The sequence below is a fragment of the Mastomys coucha genome, unplaced genomic scaffold, assembly GCF_008632895.1.
Source record: "Mastomys coucha isolate ucsf_1 unplaced genomic scaffold, UCSF_Mcou_1 pScaffold18, whole genome shotgun sequence".
NCBI classification, from domain to species: domain Eukaryota; kingdom Metazoa; phylum Chordata; class Mammalia; order Rodentia; family Muridae; genus Mastomys; species Mastomys coucha.
In genome coordinates this window covers 55,995,581-56,020,538 of record NW_022196900.1, presented here as the reverse complement: position 1 = coordinate 56,020,538, position 24,958 = coordinate 55,995,581, and the positions used below count along the sequence as shown (strand labels likewise).

The following is a 24,958-nucleotide window of genomic DNA, read 5'->3' as shown; positions in this document are numbered from 1 at the left end:
AAGGCACCTGTGTAGCTGAAGTTGACCTTGAGTTTCTAATCCTCTTGCTTCCCCCTTTCAAAGGCCATGGTAATAGGCATGTGTTATTATTTTCTATTCCATGTGGGGAATCAAACCCAAGAACTGTGGTGTAGCAGGCACTTTACCAATTGAGCTACATTCCCAATCCCTGCTAGCTGCTAAGTTTTTAAATTCACATTATATTTATAGGTACTAATGCTGTCTAAGTAAGCTACAGGACCAATTCTGATGAAACAGCTGCTCAGGAATCCTTTTGCAAGTGATACTGGATGGGTCAAGGGGAGACTTCCAAGGCCTTTATGCCAGAAGTTTAATCCTTAACTCAAAATGATTCTCTTTGTTTCTGTTCATAGCACATTAGACAAAACTTGCCACATGGCTCTCCCACAGTTCTGTAAACTTTGTCACCCATGAATTTTAATATTTATAAAAGATTAAAGCAAGTTTGTATACTGAGATGAATATGCTTATGTAATTAATCATTTATTTTTAGATTTATTTATCGCATGTGTATGAGTGTTTTGCCTTCATGTATATATGTATGTATACCATGCCTCCTGCCCATTAAGTTTACAAGAAAGCAGAGATGGCATAGAACTGGAGTTCAAGGTGGTTGTGAACTCATAAGGATGCTGAGAACCAAACTTGAGTCTTCTGTGAGAGCAACAAGTACTGTTAACCACTGAGTCATCTCTCCAGCCCCTTATTTATTCTTAAAGTTAAAATATAATTATATTATAACCCCCTTCTTTTTCCTACCTCAAATCCCTACCCTTCACCTCTACTCAAACTGATGGCCTCTTTTTCTTTGATGATGATCATCATTACATATATATATAATTCATAAGTAAAAATGCTGAACTGGATTTTGTTGCTTATGTGTATATAATTAATTTTAAGTTTAACCACTTTTCACTGAATAACCAATTAATTATCACACTGCTAGGAAATGATTTTTTTATATTTGTATTACTTTTATCTTTTTACAATCTAGACATTACTCCCTTCCCAGTCTGCCCTCCCACGGTTCCTCATCCCATTCCTCCTCCTGCTGCCTGTTTCCAAGAGGATGTCCCCCCACACACACACACATACCTCCCCACTCCATGAGGCCTCAAGTTTCTGGAGAGTTAGGCACATCTTCTCCCACTGAGGTCAGAGCAGGCAGTCCTCTGCTGTATATGTATCAGCTGCCTTGGACCAGCTCACTTATGCTGGTGGCTCGGTGTCTGAAAGATCTCAGGGGTCCATGTTAGTTGAGACAGCTGGTCTTCCTGTGGGGTAGCCCTCCTCCTCCTCAGCTTCTCCAAGCCTTTCCCTAATTCAACCACAGGGAGCCCAGACTTCATTCCAATGGTTGGATATAAGTATCTGTAGCTGTCCATTGGGCCTCTCCGAGGACAGCCATGCTAGGCTCCTGTCTGTAAGCACACCAGAACATCAGTAATAGTGTCAAGCCTTGGACCCTTCCCTTGAGACCAATCTCAAGTTGGCTGGTCACTGGATCTCATTTCCCTCTCAGTCTTTTCTCCATTTTTGTCCTTGCAGTTCTTTTAGACAGGAAAAATTCTGGGTCAGAGTTTTTGACTGTAGAATGGCAACTCCATCCCTCCACTTGATGACCTGTCTTTCTTCAGATGGTGAACTCTACAAATTCCTTCTCCCCACTGTTGGGCATTTCATCTAAGGTCCCTCTCTCTGAGTCCTGAGATTCTCTGACCTACTAGGTCTCTGGTATATTCTAAAGGGACTCACCCCCCCCCACACACACACACATACCTTCTACTCCCCAAGGTTTCATATTTCCATTTATTCTGCTAGCCCTAAAGGATTCTCTCCTGTTCCCCACCCCCAATACCTGATCATGTTCCTCTTTTGCTCCCCCTCTTTTCTCTCACCTATGTCCCTCCCTCCAACTGCCTCTTGTGATTGCTTTTATCTGCCTCCCATCCTCACTCGGGCCCCTCAGCTTGTTAAACTTCTTGAGTTCTGTGGAATATATCCTGGGTATTCTGTACTTCTTTGGCTAGTATTCACTTATTAATGAGTACATACCATGCATGTCCTTCTTGGTCTGGATTACTTCACTCAGGAGGATATTTTCTAGTTCCATCAAATTGCCTGCAAAACTCATGATGCCCTTGTTCTTAATAGTTGAATAGTATTCCATTGTATAAATGAACCACATTTTTTGTATCCATTAATTCATTTTGGGACATCTGGGTTGTTTCTATCTTCTAGCTATCACCCATAAGGCTGCTAGAACATAGTGGAGCATGTGCCCCTGTTGTATAGTAAGTATCATTTGGGTATATGCCCAAGAGTGGTATAGCTAGGTCTTTAAGTAGATCAATTTTCATTTTTCTGAGGAACCTCCAGATTCATTTCCAGAGTGGTTGTACCAGTTTGCAATCCCACTAGGAGTGGAGGAGTGTTCCTCTTTCTCTTCATCCTCACCAACATGTGTTGTCACCTGAGTTTTTGATTTTAGTCATTCTGATTGGTATAAGATAGAATCTCAGGGTCATTTTGAATTGCATTTCCCTGATCACTAAGGACTTTGAACATTTCTTTAAGTGCTTCTTGGCCATTCAAGATTTCTCTGTTTACCATTAATGTTTTGATTTTTTGGAGGTTCGCTTCTTGAATTCTTTACATATTTTGGCTACTAGCCCTTTATCAGATGTGGAGTGAGTGAAGATTTTTTTCCCCAATCTGTAGGTTGCTAATTTGTCTTATTGACTATGTCTTTTGGTTTACAGAAGGTATTCAGTTTCATGAGGTCCCATTTATCAATTTTTGATCTTAGAGTCTGAGTCATTAGAGTACTGTTTAGGGTATTTTACCTGTGCCAATGTGTTCAAGGCTCTTTCCCACTTTCTCTTCTATTAGATTGAGTGTATCTGGTTATGTTGAGGTCCTTGATCCACTTGAATTTGAGCTTTGTGCAGGGTAACAAATGTGGATCTATTTTCTTTTCTGTACACACCAACTACCATTTAGACCATCACCACTTTTGAAGATATTTTCTTTTTTCCATTGTATATTTTTGGCTTCTTTGTCAAAGATTAAGTGTCCATGAGTATGTGATTTTATTTCTAGGTCTTTAATTCTATTCCTCTGCTCATCCTATTTTTGTACCAATACCATATAGTTTTTAATCACTATTGCTCTGTAGTACAGCTTGAGGTCATTAACTGCCTGTAGCTTTTTGTATAGGGTTAGGACCCTGTGATATTTCTACCTTCTGTGTTAGCATGTCTATTTGTATTTCTATTGCTCAGGTCTTGTTTAGGCAGCAATATTATTTCAGTATCATGGGTGAAGCTTTCTGTCATTTCTAGGAGAAAACAGTCTCCCAGACTTTATAATCCTCTGGCTCTTATAATTTTCTGCCCCTCTTCTGTGATGTTTTCTGAGCCATGGGTATATGACTTACTTTATGTCATGTGTGTGTTTGTGTGTGTGTGTGTGTGTATGTGTGCCTATGTGTCCATTTATTGCAAAGAAATGTTTCTTTGATATGGATTGGTAGCTATACTTTTCAGTAGTTTTAAATTAAGGTTGAGAATTTATTTAGGAATAATGCTAGTAAACTAAAAGCTCTCCTCTAAAATCCATAATCTCACTAGTACTGAACAGATTGGTCTCTAATATAAGGCATGGTTTCTTTCCTGTTTGGAAGTTCTTAAATCCAATTAGATAGCTGTTAGTTAACATCTAGATAGGAGTGTCACTATCGCGCCTTGTAGAATATCTTGTCATTATAGTTATTTGCATGGTACATATGACTCCTAGAAGAACAGGACAATTGATCTCTTCCTTTCCTTGATGGCTTGTATAGCATTTTCTGATAACATGAAAAGCTATTCTGCAAAAGGAGGCTTTTAGTTTAGATACAGGGTGTAAGTATTGTATATTATTTTAGGTAAATATAAAATACTACCACTCCTTAAGCTTAGTCAACTATCCTTAGCGTTATTTGTAAAAAAAAATTCCTGGGGTGGAGAAATGGCTCAGGAGGTAAATTACTTGAAAAAAATATAAGACACAAATGTCAAGGACCAGCCTTGGCTTAGAGAGGAATTCTGAGCAAGGGGTGTTTGGGAGCAGAAAAAAGAATGATTCAAAGTCAATCATGGGGTAAAAGCTGACAGCATTGTGTTCTGCCCTTGCTGGATCTCCAGACACCTGATCTAGATATCTTAGCTCTTATAGACAAAAGCTCACTCTTTCTTTACATATCAATTCAATTATTTACCCATGTTCCCTTTTGATTATCCCATGAATCAGCATTGTGTGACCTTAGCCCTTTGATTCTTAGAAGACAGCAAGTATATTTTTTAACATAGCAATTGAATTCAGAGATCTACCTGCCTTTGTAAATGAAAACAATATACTAGCTTGGTGGGATCTCATTCTGAGATTGCTAACCTCACTGTGTCTCAGGCTGACCTTGAACTCAGGAATTTGCCTGCCTTTGTAAGCACAAAAAAATAAACTTAGCTGAGTGGGATCCTGCCCTGCAATCACCACTCGCCAAACCTCTTTATCTCCTTCCTTAATATCTTTCTGACAACCTGGCACGTAGTATAGATACCTCTGTATTTTAGATCTACAAAGCCCCTCATATAATTCATATTGCATCCTTATATTTTGCATAGTTTAGAAACTGTACATTATTGAACTCTTTTTTTTTTCAGAGTTCTTCCCCACAGCCTTAACAGTTCTCTTGAAGGTCACAGCATTTTCCATTTTGCTAAAGACATTAGACACACCCTACTCTCCCTGACTCATGATGTTTCTACTTATCATGGAGTCATTTACCTTGCCAGGGAGAATCTCTCTGGAAGGAGAAACATAAAGTAGATTATGTACATTAATATACAAAGAAGTGTCAACACTATTGGAGGCCTATACCCTGCTTGCTCTGTTCCAGGGGTCAGAATCATGTCCCATTATCCCTTGTACAGCCATACATGACTCAGCACATGAAGAATGAATGTTCAGATTTTTAGCAACCCCATTCATTCCAAACAGTTGTCGAATCCCATCTGTAATGCTTGCTCATGGGAGAAGAAAACAGAATTCCTAGAACAAACCAATTAACTTGGCTAGCCAAGTTAACAAGCCCTGGTTAACCTGAGAGTCTCTGCTTCAGTACATGAGGTAAAGCATAACCAATATCAACCTATGGCCTCCATAGTATACACTTATGTGTATATACATGCACATTACTTCACACACACACACACACACACACACACACAAAACACACATACAACAAGATGGATATTTTTTATTGCAGGATGTAAAGCATCTTCAACATTTTTCAGATGTTGCTTGATCAAAATTTATCAGTACTTTAATTTTGTAACTATCAAAGCTAAGAGTACCACTTCACATAAGTATGTAGTCCATATTAGGAAAAGTCTGTCCTAATTCCCATCCAAAAGTCACTGACTTGAATTTCATGAAAATCAAGCCAGGAATTCAACCAACATCTTTTAAAACCAAACAATTCTAATTTAATATAATCTAAAGATATAGTAATTTTACACTAACATGCTGAGAAATAGTTATATAAAATATTAAAATCTTTGTTTTCTCAATTAACACACTGTATTTCTGTATGGGTAGAAAACTCCAGGAAATAGTAAGAACCCTGCAGTCCCAACACACAGTTGTCTGGAATCCAAAGCAAGGTGCTTCAGGCAGAGCTCACTGCTATTATATAACTTGATGCAAGTGCAGTAGAAGTTTATATGTTGTGTTTTCAGACAAAATCTGCAGGGAAGTAAAGAGAACCAACACAGATGATAGTGGCCAGAAATGTTTATATGATAAACTTCATTCAAAACTTCATTCAAAACTTTTTACTATACTTATAGGGTACTGCCGAGAATTTAAGTAATTAGGCTCTACCCAACCACAAGGCAAAAATGAGGAGGTACTATTTTGCCATTTGTACAGATAAGACCAGTTAGCTAAAACTACTAATAATTATGAGCCTGCATTTTTAAAATAGGATTTTTTGAAAATTGTCAATAGTAAACATTTTCCAAATACAGTTGACTCCAATGGGCCTCTTTCCCTTTGACATAAATTAAATGAAACTGTTCCATTTTATATTTAACTTTCAGGTGAATTATGGAGAGCTACTCAATTTTTTGAAAGAAGCAACTAAAGATAATTTACAGCAAAATGGAACAGCTGTATATAGTAACCCAAGGAAAACTCCAAGTCCAAGCTACCATAAACAAAGGTATTCTCTTCCCCTTTACAGTCATATGCTTCCTGCATATCTAAGTCATACTGCTGTGGTGAACTGACATGCTGTTGGTGGCTAGTGTTGGAGGCTCAAAGTTTAAGATGAAAGTACCAGCATGCTTGGGTTTGGGTTTTCAGATGTCATTTCCTTTCTTATCCTTACATGATACAATGGGGAGAGAGAGAGTGAGAAAGACAGAAAGAGAGAGAGAGAGACAGAGACAGAGAGAGACAGAGACAGAGACACAGAGAGAATGATATATATATAGAGAGAGAGAGATAGAAAGAAACAAAGAGACAGAAAGAGAGAGACACTGTAACCTCTTGTATAACCCCTTTTATGAGGACTCCACGTTCATAACCTAAGGCTCCTGAGTTTGAGTTTGGTAAACAAACATTCAGACTCACTAGACCTCTAGAGCTTTCAGGGCAGTGTAGACATTCACTAGTGGTACTTGTTCACAAATACTTGGCTTATGTGTATAGTGTCCCCACCTTTTCCTCCTCCCTGCCTTCCTCTTCTTTTTCTTCTCCTACCCTGTCCCTCTCCCCATCCCTTTCATTTCTCTCTCTCTCTCTCTCTCTCTCTCTCTCTCTCTCTCTCTCTCTCTCTCTCTCTCTCTCTCTCTCTAAGCATAGAAAGTAATTTTCATTAATTTCATATGTTTCTTTACACCAAAACATTTGCCTTTTTTATCTTTTAAAGGAAAATCTCATTCTGAAATAAAGGATCATGTACGGTGCAGAACTCACCTAGAAAATATGTTTGGTTAGTGAAGTCCTAGGTTATTAGTATTAGCAAAGGGTTTTAAAATTAAAAATTAGTAATATTTTTGCATAATCATAAGTAAAAAACATGACAAATCATTTTTTAAAGTGTGTGTAGAAGAAATATTAAAGATGAAGGAGAGTGGAGTGTGACATTTTCTGAGCTTATCAAGAACAGGAAGGAAGGGTCGTTGTCAGGGACGTGGGTTCCACCACCAAAATCCTGGGTTCAACTTCTTTGTCACCTCACACTTCATCTACTTCCTCTGTGCTTTTAGTGTCCAGTTGGAAATGGAGACTCAAATGAGCTTTCTTACTTTTGATTTCTAACTGGTAACAGAGCCAAAGATTTTCATTTTACTGAAGATCTTAGATCTTAGATTTAAAAGTGTATGTGTGTGTGTGTGTGTATGTGTATGTGGGTGTGGGTGTACATATTATACCTGTGTGAATATCAGCCCAGACACTAAAAATGTCATCATTAAAGTCCAGAAAGAAAACAGAAGAATAGAATGCATGTGTCCCAAAGATAGAGGGGCACACTCCAAGGGAAGGAAGGGAACCAGTTGAGAGTGTGCAGAGGACATTGGGACATGAAAAACAGAATAATTGAGAGCAAAATATAATGAGACATATGTGTGAAAATGTCACAATGAAATTCAGGACATGTGAAATAACCCAGTAGGTTTGTGCCTCCTAAGAAGAAATTATAGATATCATTCTAATGAAAAAAAAAAAAAAGGATGGAGATCTATGAACATTGTACATTCAGTCCTCATTCAGATTACTAAAATTAAGGTGGATCTCAGTAAATAGCTGAACTGAGAAACACAACATAAAAGCCTGCAGAGCCTTTTAGCAGGTTGTTCTTTTCATAGTGTTTATTTGCTTGTCTAATCAGCATACTGCCTCAACATTCCAGCTTACTGTCTGAAGTGAACAAGAGCCTGCTAGAGATTTTGAAGATGGCACTAAGAACTTGCCAAGGCAAATTCAACATAGACTGCCTCAACCTGAGCTTTCGAAAAGAAGATTACTCATTCTCTGGCTGCCTGCCCCTGCCCAAGGTAACCAAATTTATATGTCAGATTTGACAAGAGTCAACAGGCTACTTACTTTAGAATACTGAGTCTATATTAACCATAAGGCACAGCTATGTTCTATGTTCTCCCTGTGGATTACATTATACAACTGTTTGTGAGAGTGTGTGTGTATGTGTGTGTGTGTGTGTGTGTGTGTGTGTGTGTATACTTGAGAAGAGAAAACAAAATGAAGATTTATGAAACATGCAGAATTGGTTCAGCAATTACTTACGTATGGCCTATGTTTAATGTTAATATAAAATATGATACTATCCAAATAATAATTTACAATGAAAGCAAGTACTTTTTCAAGGCCAAATTCATTTCTCACATCCTCTCTGAGCCTCTACTTGGGGTCAGCATGTGGCATCTCAAATCTCTGGAACACCATATTTTAGGACTGATGTAATTTATTGCAGATAGAGCTTAGCATGCTGATTTGAGACAGTAATTACCAGTGCAGATGTGTTTCATGGAAGAGAACCCAGAAAATATTAATTCATGAATCTTCTGTAGCCAAATAAACTGGTGTCTCAAAGCTACATAGGATAGAGTTGGAATGATGATTGCCGTTGTTACTATAACTGCATTGATAATACCACAGCCTCACACTGCTTAACTCTGACTAGGTGCTGAGCACGGGGCTAAATGCTTCATTGATGTCATCTCCTAGAACATCTACAAAATTACCTCCTTACACAAAAATCATGAAATGTAGTTAGGTAGGCATTGGTACTGCCCTTTCATAAGTGAAATGCATTCTGAATTTTGAAGAGGACAAATGAACTGATTCCTGAGCCACAGTTAGCAAAGGCAGGGTTGACATTGCAAGTACAGAAAAGGTTGGAAATTGGCACCAGATAGAATGCAATTAAAAGAGGATATTCAGAAGTTTTTACTGAGGACAATACCCCCCAAAAGTAGAAATTAGAGGATGAAGGAAGGTTGGGAATTGCAGGAGAAAGGTCCTATCAGGCATCACAGCATACCCTTTATTCTGAGGATTCAGGGGTTAAAACTTGAGAGGTTAGATTAGCTTTTTTAATTTTTAATTTTATTTAGCAAGAAAGCAAAGATGCAGTACCATACAAATAGGTTCTTATTCTCAAACTATAGCTGTATTACTCTGGTACTACATGTATGCGGCCAACATGAAAAGCTAGGTTAATGCTGATATCTGTGTGTGGATGTGCCTGTGTACACGTGTACTGTACATGCAAACATGTTTCATTAAAATGAGAATACTGTAGGCTAGTCTGAAAGTTATGACTTGCTTTTCCTGTGTTCATAAAGAATAGATTAAGAAGCAGCAGGTCTTTGTTAGATTATAAACCATGTAATGCCACTGGTGAAGTCTTGTATTTTCAGATGTTATGCATAAACTACAACACAAATAGCTTGAAAATTAAAATGTATTCACTTAATCTCTTTTGGTCTCAGATTTTTATCTGGAAAACCTGGGTACCAAATGGTCATCTCCTTTGACAATTGTGGAGATGAAATGAGATTAAGTATATGAAGGTATTTGTGTATAGTCTGATATACAAGTTCTTAAATAAATCTTAAATCACACACATATACACATACACACCAGTTTTTTGAGATCTCAGTCTGTGGTCACATGATACAACTTTAAAAACTGGCTATCATGGAACCCTTAAATGTTCTTGTCTACAGCTGGCCTTGAAAGTTTAACTTTGTGGTTCAGATCCAAGGAAATAGGGTGTATTTTCCTTAGAGCTGGTATGTCTTTCATGAACCATCTGGCATCTCTTAAGATAGCTGGAACTCACTCAAAGTATAATATAGTTCTGGGAGGCATGTTAAATAAAATTCTGCTTCCTCAGAATGTGAAGCAAATTAAGGCCCAAGGGATATTTGATACAGGAAGCAAAGGGTATAACCACACCACAACTTCCTTGCTCCTGGATCCAAGGTTGAGAGCAGATTTTAAAGACCAGAACTGGAAGCATTGATATTTTGGACCTATAAGTCTTAACTTTCTTAAAGTGTGAAAGAGAAAGTCATGAGCGTTATTAGGTAGTACATGACAGCTCTCTACCACTCCCTGGCATGAAAACTAAAATAAGGATAAAGTGGAAATGAGAACACCCAAAGAGCTTTCAATTCAAAGTGTTTTCAGAGGACTTGTGGCTTCTAAGGAAAATAAATATTATCAAAAATAGTCTACAGGTCTTGTCATCCAGATCAACTGGGATTTGATGAATCACAAAAAGTATAGAAACATTTAATATAAGCCATCTTTATCTACGGACTCATCCATCTTGTTATCTTGTACATCTTTAGTATAATGATGGTTTGACAGGACTGTAAATGCAAGGTGGATCCACATATATTTCTTTATTAATTGTTCCACTACCATACTCTTCTTGTTACTGTGACAAAATATCCTAGCAAAATCCAGGAAAGACTGGCTTATTTTGGCTCACAGAAGTTACAGACAATCCCGGCAGGGAAATTACAGCAATAAGAGCTTGAGGCCCCTGGTTACATTGCATCCGAGATCAAGAAGAAGAGAATCATGATTAATGGTTGTTTTCACCTCACTTTCTTCCTTTTATAGATTTAATACTTATAGCCTAGGAAAATGGTCCTACCTACAATGGGTAGGTATTTCCACATATTCAATTTAATTTTATGTATGATACATTAATTAGTCAGTTCTAGGCACTAATGACAACAAACACAATCTTCTTGTTCACTTAAGGAAAGGAAATGACTTTGACATTCTATGACAACTTAAGGCATAGCCATAGCCTTGAACATTGAACTTACTAGACATCAATATAATTTATCTTAAAAATGGACTAGGGAGATTATATAAATGTTAAACCTTGGTTAGCATATAGGTTTGGAAAGGAACAAATAAAGAGGAGATTAAATGATGGGGCAGGTGGTTAGGGTCAAATGAACAGCGTGGACCATCTCCAGAATAAGAGTTGATAGATACAATGACCAGTTCAAGGAATGGCTTCTAATTACTGTCTAATGAAAACTCTGAGCCTGTGTATGAAGGGTCTTTCCGAAGAGCTCATATATATCCTATAAAGCCATTGTAACACCCTGGAGCATTTTAAATGTACAAGTAATATGACCATATTTGAACTTCAGGAAGGACATTTTAATATAATTTGGAGAATTTTTCAAGCAAAATTTCGAACAAAACTGAAAGGAAAGAGAGATCTGTAGGAAGCTGCTCCAGTAATGTAGCAAATAATAATGATGCCTCAAGTAAAACATTAGCAGGAGAGATGGAGACATTAGAAATTATAAAATTGGCTTTGATATGTCATTGGATATAGACCAAAACTAATTCCAAATTCACCAATTTGTTAGAAGACAATGTCATTCAGTAGGATAAGAAACGAAATAGGAGTAATGTGAACTAGTAGAGTAAGTTTTAATGGGCTCAGTTTTGAACATGTTAATCTTGGTAGTTAGGCTGAAATTACATAATTTGAGACTCAAGACATAGCAGACATTGTTGGAGCAATTTAGACCACTAAAGAACAGAAGAGAATGAGGTGGTAACCAGGTTATAGAAGGCTTTTATTGTGAAGAATTTAGACAAGAGAAGCCAATGAAAGAGATTAAAAATTATCAAAAGAGAATTTGGAGTACTCTAGAAAGCAATGAAAGAAAGTTTGGAGGAGCAGGGCATGGCCATCCCATGCTGCAAAAAGGTCTTGTTTAAGTCGGACTAAATCTGGTAACTGGAAGTCCACAGAGGTTCCTATAACTGATGCTAATGGTTGAGTCAAGCGGTAGTGTAAAATACAATACAGGAGGAAACTATATTATTGCTAAATAACAGCATATTGACTTTTAAAGTTTAGTTACTCCTTATTGAAAATATTTCCTCATTTAAAGAAGAAAATTAATTTCTTCTAAGGGTCACGAGTATGGATATTTGGAGGATTTTAATGGTTAACAGAGTAACAGGTTAACAGAGTAACCCTGTCTTAATAAAATTTTCTGGTAGATATTTCTAATGTTTCTCATGACTGTCAGTCAGTTTTTAGCTTCCATCAATCAGTCTGTGTCTAGGTACCATGATGTACTCTTTCTAATCTGCTATTCATTTTAGCCTTTAGCAAAACTGAATATTGACAGAGTGATCTATTTTGAGAAAAGAATTTCAGTATAGGTGTTCAAAAACACATCAGTATGTGCTAATCATGAAGTTAATCAGTTTTTATTAAATAGGGAGGGCAGAATGTGGGATCAATTTCCACATCTCCTTGCTTTTTTGCTAACCCCTCCCCATACACATTCTGTTTTCATCCATTCTTTACTTTGTTCCTTTATTTTCCAAGACTGCTAAACAATAGTGATAAGAAAACAAATGAATACAGTACCATGCCACCCTGGAAAAGACACTGACCCACAAGGAAGATCAGAAAGCAGTAAGATTGCTGCCCTCCCATAACAAGGCATACAAGTACTGCCAAAAGGGTAACACCATAATACTTACGGTGCTAAACAGCTCTGGACTTTTTTTCACCTATTATTCATATCTTTTTGTCCTCTGCCCACCATTCTCCTTAAGTCCTTATGCTTTTGGTTAACTCTGTTCTTTTTTATGTTTCTGAAGAATCTTTTATTTTTTTCTTCTAAAAATCTCTCTGACTTAATTTTTTAAATCTATAAAGTAACAGGCTTGTTCAAAAACCTCATAAAGACAAGGAAACATGACCTTTTGACCTCTGCCTGCTTTCTTGCTTACTTTGTGATGAGCATGAACACAAGACTTTGCCTAAGCTAAGGACATATTACACCTAGCTAAGCTCTCTTGCTATTTTAAAAGTTAGATTCCCTTACTGTTTAGCTATGATAATACTAACAGATCCCAAGAAACTTGCTATTGAAAACAAGATATTACACCATATAAGGCTTCTCAGATTCAGGACAAAATGGGAAGTGTGGTCAAGAGACTGTTATTATGTTTCTTGTGGAATGAATGAGCAAAGCATTGTAGGAAAGCTTAAGATTAACTAGTTTGAATAATTCCCTGGAACTCTGGAACCTTAGAGGCTATCCCTGGTTTCCTGGTCCTGTATCCCAGGATGATAGATCAGAGAAGTAGTGGAGTCCTGGAGGCACTCATAAAGACATTTATCTAATTTGTTTGCTCAGATTCAACTGAGATTTCTACTCTCTGCAGTAATTAACTAACCTAAGAAGGGCAAGAAGATGATTGTAGTGGGTAATGTTGTGTTAAGTGTGGGTGTGGTAGAACCTACAGTCTGGGAGCCTTTCTGCCAGGTCTGTGAGGATTATTTTGGCTATGTAAATTGATGAAGGAAGACTCTCCCTAACTGTGGGTGAGAAGAGCCCTGGGCTGGGGATTCAAGACTAGAAAATAGAAAAAGCAAGCTAAGCACTGCCATGCATTTCTTGATCTTTGCTTGTTGACTACGGAGGCAATATGCCAGCTGCTGCATGCCCTCCCTGCCATGGTGCCACTATTATTTGATGGACTAAACCTTGACCTATGAGTAAGTTTAAACCCATTATCCCTTAAATTGCTCTTGCCAGTGTAAATTCTTACATAAACACTAACAAAAAAAGTGTCACTAACCATGAATATAACATACTTGTTTTTACGAATCAAAGTAAATGATACAAAATGTTTTACAATTTAGCAACATAAGAAGGGAAGATGGATCAATCCTCAGCCTTATCTATATGTGGGTTGACAAAAACTGTAAGTAATAGAAAGTCTAGTGGCTTCTGAATAATAAACTACACTTGTCTCTCAACTGAATGTCTGTTACTTATAAGCACTGAGCTGGAAGTCTTACCCTGAATGATACTTCAATGGCATAATATACTCCTGAGCAATAATTCTTTATGAGAACTATGTAGGCTATAATAATGTGAAGAAATTGAAACACTAATTCCATTTTATTGAAGCTTCAAATTCTGTCTCATTTCTAGGTCATGTCTATATGTAGCAAGCATGGACTCTATGTAACCATGAGCCTGCTGGAAACATTGCTCTACCACCAAGAGTTGGGTTACCGAGGTGAAATAAAGTAAGTTGATGTTTTCATGTTTGTGCCCCACAAAAATGAAAATATGTTGAAGTCTTAAGTCAATATGTTGACTGTGGGAGGTGAAGCATTAAGGGGTCATTAAATTTAGATGAAGTTGGACTGTCCTCAGAGAAATAGTAACTTTCCAAGAAAATAAGAAACTGAAGCTTCCTTCTGCTCTCTACCATGCAAAAACATAACAAGAAGGTGGCCCATCTACAAGTCAGAATTAAACCTTTTCATCATCTCAAAACCATGAGAAAAACCAGTGTCAGGTGTTAGACATTTTGGCAATTAGGCTATGCTATTTGTGAAACTATAATAACTTTTTTATCCTCGTTGTCTTCTAATAAATGCCAAGTACAGAAATCTACTTTTAGAGAAGGAGTTTCATGTGGGAACCAATCAATTTCAATCATTTGACACCTGAGTTAAAGAATTATTTTATATTAAAACCAAACAGGACTGGTAAAATCGTGCTCAGTTAGTAAATGCCTATACTGCCAAGCCTGATGACCTAAATTCAGCCCCTGTATCCAACATGCTAGAATGAGAGGAGCCAGCTCTTACAAGTTATCATCTGACCTCCACATATATGTATGCACATATCCACAAAATAAATAGGTGAAATTTAATAAATATTTAATAGAAAAGGTTCCCAGAAGTCATAGAAACACAAAGCAGGAAATTTCTTTAAGCCCTTAGGAACTATCACTACTTATATGTCCACATAAACAGCTAAATAATAGGACAAAAGAGATGAAATAGTGTTGTAGAGGTTGAGGATCAAGCATCATCATCAAACAATGATTCTTAAGAAAGGAAAGCAATGAGATTGACTTAGCTTAATGCATAGGAAAGGGGAAGTATAACAGACCAGAATCTCAATGAGCAAATAAGATGGAGTTGGTTAGGAAGAGCAAGGAGGATATAACACATCCTACCAAGAGTACAGGACATAAATCCCCACAGACTCTCTGGAGATGTTAAAAAATTACCTTCTTATAGGTAGTGGCTGGTGGAGAAATTTAGGAAATTGCTTATAGAACTGGAAAGAAAAAGACAGAAAATCTTCTTAGGGCTCCCCTAATCATTGTGGGCTATATTAATTACTTTATTCAGAAATCTAATCTCCTACTCTTTTCCCCTTACATGCATTTCCTTGTTTTTCTCTACAAAACTTCCACCTTCTTTTTTAAATGTTTCATATAAATAAATATTCTAAGTAATGAGGAGTATAATTTCCCCCCAAGACCACTTAACTTCTAATAAATAAAATAATATTTATTTAGCATGCTATGTTTCTTTCCATATTATAATAAACAATGAAGTATAATACCATAGGACAAGCATATTCTTTATATAGTTCTGTTCTGTATCCCAAATATCTAAAGCAGTAGAATTTGTAATGAGAATTTATACATAAAATGAGTTAGGAGAGAAGTTATCTCAAACTATTTCCAGTCCTCAGCTCATGGTCAAAGAGAAGGTCGCCTTTCCTAAACTCAATAAAATCAGGTTCATTGTGTTAAGCACTTAAATAGCACCTAATCATTTTATTTCTAGCACAGTTTAGAATATTGGTTTTATTTGTGTGGTTTCTTTTTTTTTTTTTTTTATAGATATTTTGTTTATTTACATGTCATATGATTTCTCCTTTCCCAGTTTCCCCTACAACAAACAAACAAACAACAAAAACAACAAGAACAAACCCCTGTTGCCTTCCCCCTCCCCATGCTTGCCACCCCACCCTCTCCCACTTATTGGCCCTGGAATTCCCCTACACTGGGGCACAGAATCTTCACAGGGCCAAGGGCCTCTCCTCCCATTGATGATAGACTTTGCAATCATCTACTATACACATGCTGCCAAAACAATCAGTCCCACCATGTATAGTCCTTGGTTGGTGATTGAGTCCCTGAGAGCTCTGAGGGTACTAGTTAGTTCATATTGTTGTTCATCCTAAGAGGCTGCAAACCCTTCATCTCCTTTGGTCCTTTCTCTAACTCCTTCATTGGGGACTCTGTACTCAGTTCAATGGATGGCTGCGAGCCTCTACATATGTATTAGTCAGGTACTATCAGAGCCTCTCAGGAGATAGCTATATTTAGGCTGGCTTGTCCTTCCTTTAGTCTCTGCTCCATAGTTAGTCTCTGCAACTCCTTCCATGAATATTTGGTTCCCCTTTTTAAGAAGGAATGAAGTGTCCACATTTTGGTCTTCCTTCTTCTTGAGTTTCTTGTGGTTTGTGGGTTGTTCTTCCTGTGTTCCAAACTTCTGGGCTAATAACCATTTATCAGAGAGTGCATACCATGTGTGTTCTTTTGTGATTGGGTTACCTCACTCAGGATGATATTCTCCAGATCCATCCATTTCCCTAAGAATTTCATAAATTCATTGTTTTTAATAGCTGAGTAGTACCCCATTGTGCAAATGATGTCTATACAATGATCACTCTACAGCAAGAAACATAGCTGCTTTCCTTGTATTAAGTGTTCACAGCTTCTAACATACAATATGGCACAAAGTAAGTACATATTTGATGAGATTGTTGGTACATTTATTTATCAAACATTTGTCAAAAGCCAACAATATACCGTTTCCCCAGATATTTGGAGTACAGCTATGATTAAAGCAAAGCCCCCTCCTCATATGGGTATATTCTATCTAGCCAAGTGAAAAATTAGTGTTAAAATATATGGCACATATAAAGGTTACACGGGCAAATGGGAAAATAAGGTGGGTGAAGGTTATGTGAAGAGGGATGAATAAGTGAGACCAAGAGTCTAACCTAGTACCTGAATTTCTATGGGCCACTTTTGGAAATGAGCATTTCCTTAGAAATGGTTAAGCTATAAAAGCAGAAAGATGAGTTGGGAGCAAAGTAGAAAACAAGTGGGAGATTTCCAAAGAGGCTCAGGTCTAAATAAAGAATAATCACACACCAAAGATCACATTATATGTAGGACATAGTTAAGACTCCACTGATAGCATTGATTAACAACTAACTCACGACCAATATTGCAGAGATCTAGAATACCAGTAGAAATTGCTATCTTTGACCTTAGACTATTCTAGGACATCAACACCATGAGAATCAAAGAAAAATGTGTTTATAAGAGATAAACCTATTTCATTTCTAAACAGTCATTGGCTAAAGCTTCTTCTATGAACTAAACCCATTCCATTATAGGCTTTGTATGCAAACCTATATCCTTTAGAGATTAAAGATGCAATTTAGACACACATTTTAAGAGCTGAAATGCTTGAATCATTATCTTAGTACATATTGTCCATTAATCTGTGTTCAATTGGAAAGCCATTTGGAATGTGGCTGTCTGCTAATTAGCAGGATTCTAGTGCTGAGCTGCTTCCTGATTAAATGTCCTTTAGAATCAATAAAACATCAGGAGGGATTGTGGTGATGTGGGATTAGCCCCATCTAGCCAAATAAAATGAGTTGTGTCCCTTCTTAAACTAGCATGTTGTAAGAGCTGACAAGAGGGGTAATTTTGCCAGCCCTGCAACAAAATTGTTTTTTTCCTTTTAAGAAATTTTTTAAACTCTGAGATTTCATTTTTATTTTTCCATTTTCCTAACAATTAGCAGAGACATTAGTGAATGACTGCCAGGATAAGGCGATTGTGAGGAAGACTTGATTACGATTTCTAATCTCCACTCTGAATCACCCTTATGTAAAATGAGCTCAGGTTGTATTGGATGGAAATTATTATCCCTGTTTTTGGCCAGGGAGATGGAAGTCAGAATTCACGTTTAATGTGAATTCTCTGTGACTTTGTAATAAATGGTAATTAAGGAGGACAGAGAAAGAACAGGAGGCAATCTAATACTCTAAAATTATATTGGCAAAATTAAATGCTTCAAACCAGTTTAGAACACACGTGCACACGCCAAATTGTGTTGAGGGAGGAGATAAATAATAAAGCTGCTATGGAGGCTTTCTGAATAGAGTAGAGCAATTGACATAGCCACAAGTAGGACTTACCGTACACATCTGGCCCATTATGGAAAATGGAGTTAGGTTGGAAAGGACTGTTTTTGCCAGTCCTGGGGACAAAGGCAACAGTTTAGGAGACAAAGGAAACATGAGGTGTATTATTTGGCATTTGCTATTAAAAGGGAATAGGAAAATGGTTAAGTAAGAACTGTTAGAGATATGCCGCTGCCTGCCTTTTGGCTCAGTGCTAGGTAGTCAACCCAGCTTTCCATTACACATTCTAAAAATGATAAGAATGCTAATAAAGTTTTACTGTTTATAGAGAACATTTATAGAACTTAAATAATTCCAAGCAATATTTCAAGTGCTATCCAACATTAACTCTTTTAATTCCTATGACAGCTTCGAATTAAATGTAATTACTATTCTATTTTTCAAATGAGGCAGCATGGAGAGACCAAAACCTATATGCTCCTAAAAAATAAATTCATCAGTAAGACTGAGTGAATGCATCTCTGAAATGGAAAGGGAGATAGTTGGTCTAAGCAAGGTAGAAAGTGGAAAGCCTGAGCTTAGTGTTTGTATCTGGCAGTACCATCCCTGGAAGCTTAAGTTGTATCACTTAGCACAGGGACAGTTGGTAGTTAGATATACTAAGGAAAGTATGAACTACGATGTGTGGTACTAATATGAAGTATCTTGTATCTAAAAGGATGGTAAAGGTATAACACATGTAGCTCAGAAAGAATCTAAAGCGCCAAGGATGCACGGGAATTGTCATCTGTCCCTTGTCTATAGGCCTAAGGAAGCAGTGAGTAGAACCATGAAAATCAGGAGACTGCATCTGTTTGGTTACTCTACATGTGGACAAACTCGAATTTGATGATTAGTATATGAAAAATTCAACATATGAAGCCAACTTTAAAAGAGTATTATTCATTTTCCTAAATGATAATTTAAAATGCTAGAATAAAAAGAACATTTCAGAGCATGGAGAAGAGGTAGGACCGTTCATGCTCTAACTTTTAATAACATTTTAAAAATATTTCTGCACTAAAAACTAGAAAAGTTTAAGAAATTATAGTGTTTTTTAAAAGATGGAGAAACCATGAATTCTGCTGATATGAATTAGAAAGCAATACATATAGTGAGACAAACTAATGATAAAAATGAGGCTGATGCCCCAGAGAAGGGGGATGCTAGAGGGGTGAGATGGGAGTGGGTGGGTGGGTATGTGAGCACCTTCTTAGAGGAAAAGGGGAGGCGGAGGGGTGGGAGGCTCATGGAGGGAGCACCAGGAAGGGGAACAACATTTAAAATGTAGATAAATAAAATAATTAATTTTTAAAAGCATTAAAGACTATTTGATACAATCGTGGAGAACATGAGGAAGCATGAGTGATGTCAAAGAAAGCACACTCTCAAGGAGACTTAAGAGTCATTAGGCATCAATTTTAAAAAGGAACATATAAATGAGAAAAATCTAAAATGCAATGTTAAACGTAGGGGCCTTTGGCAGAACCGACCCAGGAGTAACTGTAGAAAAGAGACAGAGAATATTATATATGAGACTAAAACAGAGGCTCAACCAAAAGTGACTTGGCATTATGGGAAATTAGGAACAAAATAAGGAAAGCAAAACAAAACTAAACTACACTACACTAAAGCCAAATTCCTGATTATGATAGCTCATTTTCTGCTGATGTAACAAAAGACTGAATCGCTCTGCTGTATTTTCTTACCTGTATATAGCTGAATGCATTAGAGGCTGAAAATCCAAAATCAGGTGTCCTGAGCAGCATGGCCTCTTGTGAGGGTTTCTATGACTGTCACAACATAATAGAAGTCATTATGGCAAAAATATATGTGAGAAGGAGAGATTTCATGATAGGACAAACAGAAAGCCATGGAGTTGGAAGAATAGTGTTGTTATTTTTATAGCATCTAATCGTCAAGGGATTTACCAGGATCTCCTGAGGACTATATAAATTTCTTCCAAGATTAACAGTCTTGATGCCTACTAACTTTCCTTTAAGCTTTGACTCTCATAGATTTGACTGCCTCAACATTGCCATGCTGTAGACTGATGGTCAATTATATACATAACCTTTTAGGTGACCTCACAAGCTATACCGAAGTGATAGTACTAACTAAAGAAACTTTGCAGCCCTGGGTATACAAATTGAAAGAACTCACTATGATCTAGGCCAAATTAAGAAAAAAATATATTCATGTGTTTGTATATTGCAATGGAAATTTGTATTATAAAGACAACAAAATTTGACAAGATCTTATGAAAGACAAAAGAGAAAATTAAATATAAATGAATAAAAATCAGATTGACCTCGGGCTTCTACAATAGTAAATGTTAGCTGAAATTGAAACAATGATCATAATTTCAAAGTGGGAAACATGGATACGAAGTTGTAAGACCTGCCCAACTTGTGGATATGGAGTAATAAAACAAGGGTATGGCTCTTGTATGGATATCATTAATCTGGGTCTTGGGGTAAGTAGCTTGCATGTCTTTCATAATGGTGGTCACTATGAGAGAAAATAATGAATAATAGATGTAGTTGAACCCAATTATCACTACTCAAATTGACCCCAGTAGCAGCAGAGGTGCTCGTCACTACCTGCCCCAATATCCTGGATTCCTGAATGAAACACACACACACACACACACACACACACACACACACACACACACACACGCACACGCACACGCGCACACACACACACACACACAGCCTTCATATTTTAATATGACTTAAACAGCTCAATGGCTGAGCCACTTCCTAACCTCCACGTGGCTGATCCAGAGCCCTCCAATATCCCCGAGTTATTATTTACTAAAATATATATCTCATCTTTGCTGCCCTAGATCCAGACATGGAACCCTCTTAGGCCATGATCCCTGCCACCTACATGACATCTATGCTTTTTGCCCTCTTCACCTTTCAGGAGAGATGTCTCCTCTCCTTCCCCCAGCATGGTATCTCTCTCTCTTCCTTGATCCCTTGCCCAGAATCCTAAAAGTCCCTCCTCTGTCTCCCTGGCCAGCCATGGGCTTCTGCTAACTTAATTTACAAACCAAAACCAACTGGGGGCAGGGTCCCTCAGTCTTACTGGCAGGACACTGCAAACAGCTTTTTTGGGAACCTAATTAGCATGATAATACAAGCAGCAACAAATAGGTACCAAGAACACTCTGGAATCTATGTTAAAATGATAAAAACAGTTGAAATTGAAAATTGGAATTAACTTGCTGCTGCTGCTGCTGTTGTTGTTGCTGCTATTGCTGTTTGAGAAAGAATCTCACCTAGTTCAGGCTGGTCTGGAATTTTCTATGTATCTGTGGATGACCTTGAAGTCCCAATCCTTTATCTCTACCCCACAAGTGTTGTCATTATAGATACAAGTCAATATGCCCCCTAGATATCAAACTTATGACTTCATGCCTGCTAAACACACATTCTACCCACTTACCTACTCTCTCTCCAACCCTGGCATTCGAATGTGAAATAAAATCCTCCTGAATCTAGAATCAAGATCATAGTATTTGTCCCATGTCCTAACCTTCCTAACTGGAAAATGAGAGCTTGGTGCAATACTTTTGTTATTACTAGTGCCTATTATTACCACGGGAACCAATTCTTAAGTTGAGTGGCTCTTTGAAGTTCTACAAATATAAGAGACATAGAAATGGAAAAGATTTAGTAGAATAGTCTTAAGAAATATATTGGTTACACAAGTCCTATATGATTTTTCATTCATACAACACCCGAGTTGAATATTTAGGACTATTTACCACCTTTTTCTCCCCCTACTCTCAGTATATGATCAAAAAAATGTTGAAAACATTCTAGGAGTGTTTTATCTGGGGCCTGGTCTCTTGTATTTTTTCTCTTTATATATTCATTATTCACCTGTGTGTGTGTGTGTGTGTGTGTGTATGTACATGTGTGTGTACACTTTTATGTACTTATCTTGTGACTATAGACATCAGAGGAAAACTTTTGGGAATTCCATTGAGAATTGTGGGATCAAATTCAGATTATTAAGCTTATACAACAAGGTCCTTTATTGATGGAGCCATCTCTCTGGCCTTTCTCTTTTTCTTGGTATCTGAGATAACATGGTCTGACATTGCCTGACAGATCTTCAAAACAAATGAAGTAGAACCTGTGACTATCAATAAATCAAGGTTCTTGGTCTAGGCATATGTCTGCAGTTCCTAAGTTTCTAAAAAAAAAAAAAGAAAGAAAGAAAGAAAAGAAAAGAAGTAAAGAAAATCTTAAAAATGGATCCATTGCAGTCTGTTTCCAGATCTAAGCTGGTGCTTATATGCTTATTACCACTCCCCATAACAGCCTCCTGTCCTCCATCTTTTCTTTACTGTGTCCTCCATCTTTTCTTTACTATACAAGATCTGCCATCACCAGATTTTCTGATTGCTGCATTACACATCATGGCTTATCTCTTCCTCACATGAGGCTCTGGAGGCCACATGTTCAAAGCTCCTATCAGAATACACATGTTGATCAAAGAATTCTTCTGACATGAGACCCATGTATAGGAAAAGTTTCATGAGGTATAAGCAAAGCAAACTGGTTTCATATGTAAAATATCACTTCTATTTAAAGAGAATACAATCATAGGACACTAGAACTCTTTGAGCAAACCTAAGACACATGTTTGCCAACTTCCTCTCCATTTCAATCTGCCTTCTGCTGGATGAGATGGCAACAAAACTCTCCATTTGCAGTAAGTTTGCTTCCAACAGAAGCTGTCTTTCACCAACATGAGAGAACATAAATTTCTTTTCTTCCTCATTTTCCTCATTCTTTGAGAAGTTCATACAATGTGTCTTGATCATATTCTTTTCATTCCCTAATTCCTCCTATGTATATTTGTGTATCCCATACTCCCAACTGTGTGCTGGTTTTCGCTATGTCAAATCTTGTGCTTCCTATATAGTCTTGATTGTGTAGCCTTAACTGGAGCTTGCACAAACCACCAGGAACCTCTCTGTCTCCTGAACCTACCAACAGCCACATACTTAGGAGGTAGGACTTCATACCTCTTCATATCTCCAAGCTAGGATGTTGCCTGCTTAAATATGTACAGATCTTGGACATTCTGTCTCAACTGTTTTGAATTTATATGTGCAACTGTCCTGTTGTATCTACAAAATGGTTTTCATTTAGTAAACCACTACCTCTGGCTCTTGCTATCTTTCTAACTACTCTTCCACAATGATGACTGATTCTTGCAATAAGGGAATGTAATACAGATGTATCATCTAGGGCTGTTCATTTAAGAGTTTCTTATTCTTTGCACCTTGACCAATTGTGAGTCTCTGTATTAGTAACGTGATACAACTCATAATATTGGGGGAAAACAAAAATCAAGAAGGACCAGAAACAAATTTAATGAGAGAGTTTGAAAAAGGAACAGAGGGTAGGACAGAAGTGAGAAGAAGGAATGAAGAAAGTCATAGACAGGTAGGGTCACAGCCTTGGCTAAGCAGCATATGGATGTTTGACTATAGTCCTAAGCACACTATATCCAAAAAAGAAACCAGGCATCTATTATTGACAGAGAAGACCATATTTACATAACATACAAATGGCTACTAGGCAAGCAAACATAGGTGATTTTTCACTACCAAAGCTCTGTTGGATTAGTTTAAGCTATAGATAACTGACTTCAGTTATAATATACCCAATACAATTTCTCCTTGAGCAATTCATTAACTATTATCTAAATCTACCACATGTAACTATTCCCCTTCTATGTTTGTTCTGTGTTGTAATTCTTTCCACACTAAGGACAGGAAAAAGGGCATTTCTAATAGCCAATTGACATGAAGATCTCATGACTGATTTAACTTATTACTAAGAGGTAAATGCATAAAATATTAAGGTAGAAATAAGGGCAAAATGGTGCCAACACAGACAGGTCATTCTTTAAGTCATGAATGGACTTACTCATTTTTCTATAGTAGTAGCAATGTGAAAACTGGCTAGTTTTTACTGACATCATAGTTGTCACTGATTTGATGGCTAGAGTCACCTCTGTCATTAGCCAGATTTTCTCAGAGTTCCCTGGTATCTGATTGTCTTGACCTTGCCAGCAAACCCCAGTCTCCAGTCTCCTGGACTTGCAGTAATTTATTTGTTTGTCTGGTGGTGCTGGGTTTCTTACCTAGGGTCCATGATTATGTGTTTATTTTATAGGCAGGATGTCACCATACAATTTAGATTGGCCTCTTCCCTTCAACCTCCTGCCTTAGCCATCAACCCTTTCCCTGATATTCTGATACTGATGACCTAGGCCTCCACAATCAGCTCTTCCTGTAACTCTGAGGGCATCTAACTCCCTGTTCCAAGGTCCTTTTAAGCAGATATACCTCAAGCATCTCTGATTCCTGCACTGATATCAAAACTTCTTTCAGTAGTACAACCAAACAGCAAAACTCAGCTTTGTTTACATGCATCCAATGCAGTGGGAACTTACTTCTTATCACTCAGAAGCTGTTTCCATTTCTTACACAGGTGGAAGAATTTTGTTAAGTGGCTGAACAGGGCTTCTTCTGATTTGCTATGTGATATGCCAGCAGGTGAGTATTGTAGTTTGTACCTCAACAAACTTAGCTGGGTTTTATCATCTTCTTCTCAAAAATATTCAGTGAAGAAAAGGTAGGACTGAAGTTTTCACTTAAGAATTATTCTTAAAAGGGGGAACCAAGTACCCATGGAAGGAGTGGCAGAGATTAACAATGGAGCAGAGACTGA

The 24,958-nt window shown here is 37.4% G+C and overlaps 1 protein-coding gene across 3 annotated transcripts in view; it reads left to right on the top strand.

The window, feature by feature from the left end:
* Positions 1–24,958, top strand: part of CUNH1orf87 (chromosome unknown C1orf87 homolog) — a 71,017-nt gene that overhangs the window by 24,826 nt on the left and 21,233 nt on the right. For 2 of the 3 annotated variants that reach the window (XM_031376808.1, XM_031376811.1), the window contains exons 6-9: positions 6,165–6,286; positions 7,961–8,126; positions 14,103–14,200; positions 24,719–24,783. In XM_031376808.1, coding sequence (XP_031232668.1) covers positions 6,165–6,286; positions 7,961–8,126; positions 14,103–14,200; positions 24,719–24,783 — 451 coding nt within the window. The remainder of the gene's footprint in view (positions 1–6,164; positions 6,287–7,960; positions 8,127–14,102; positions 14,201–24,718; positions 24,784–24,958) is intronic. The other variant, XM_031376810.1, reaches the window with a different exon arrangement.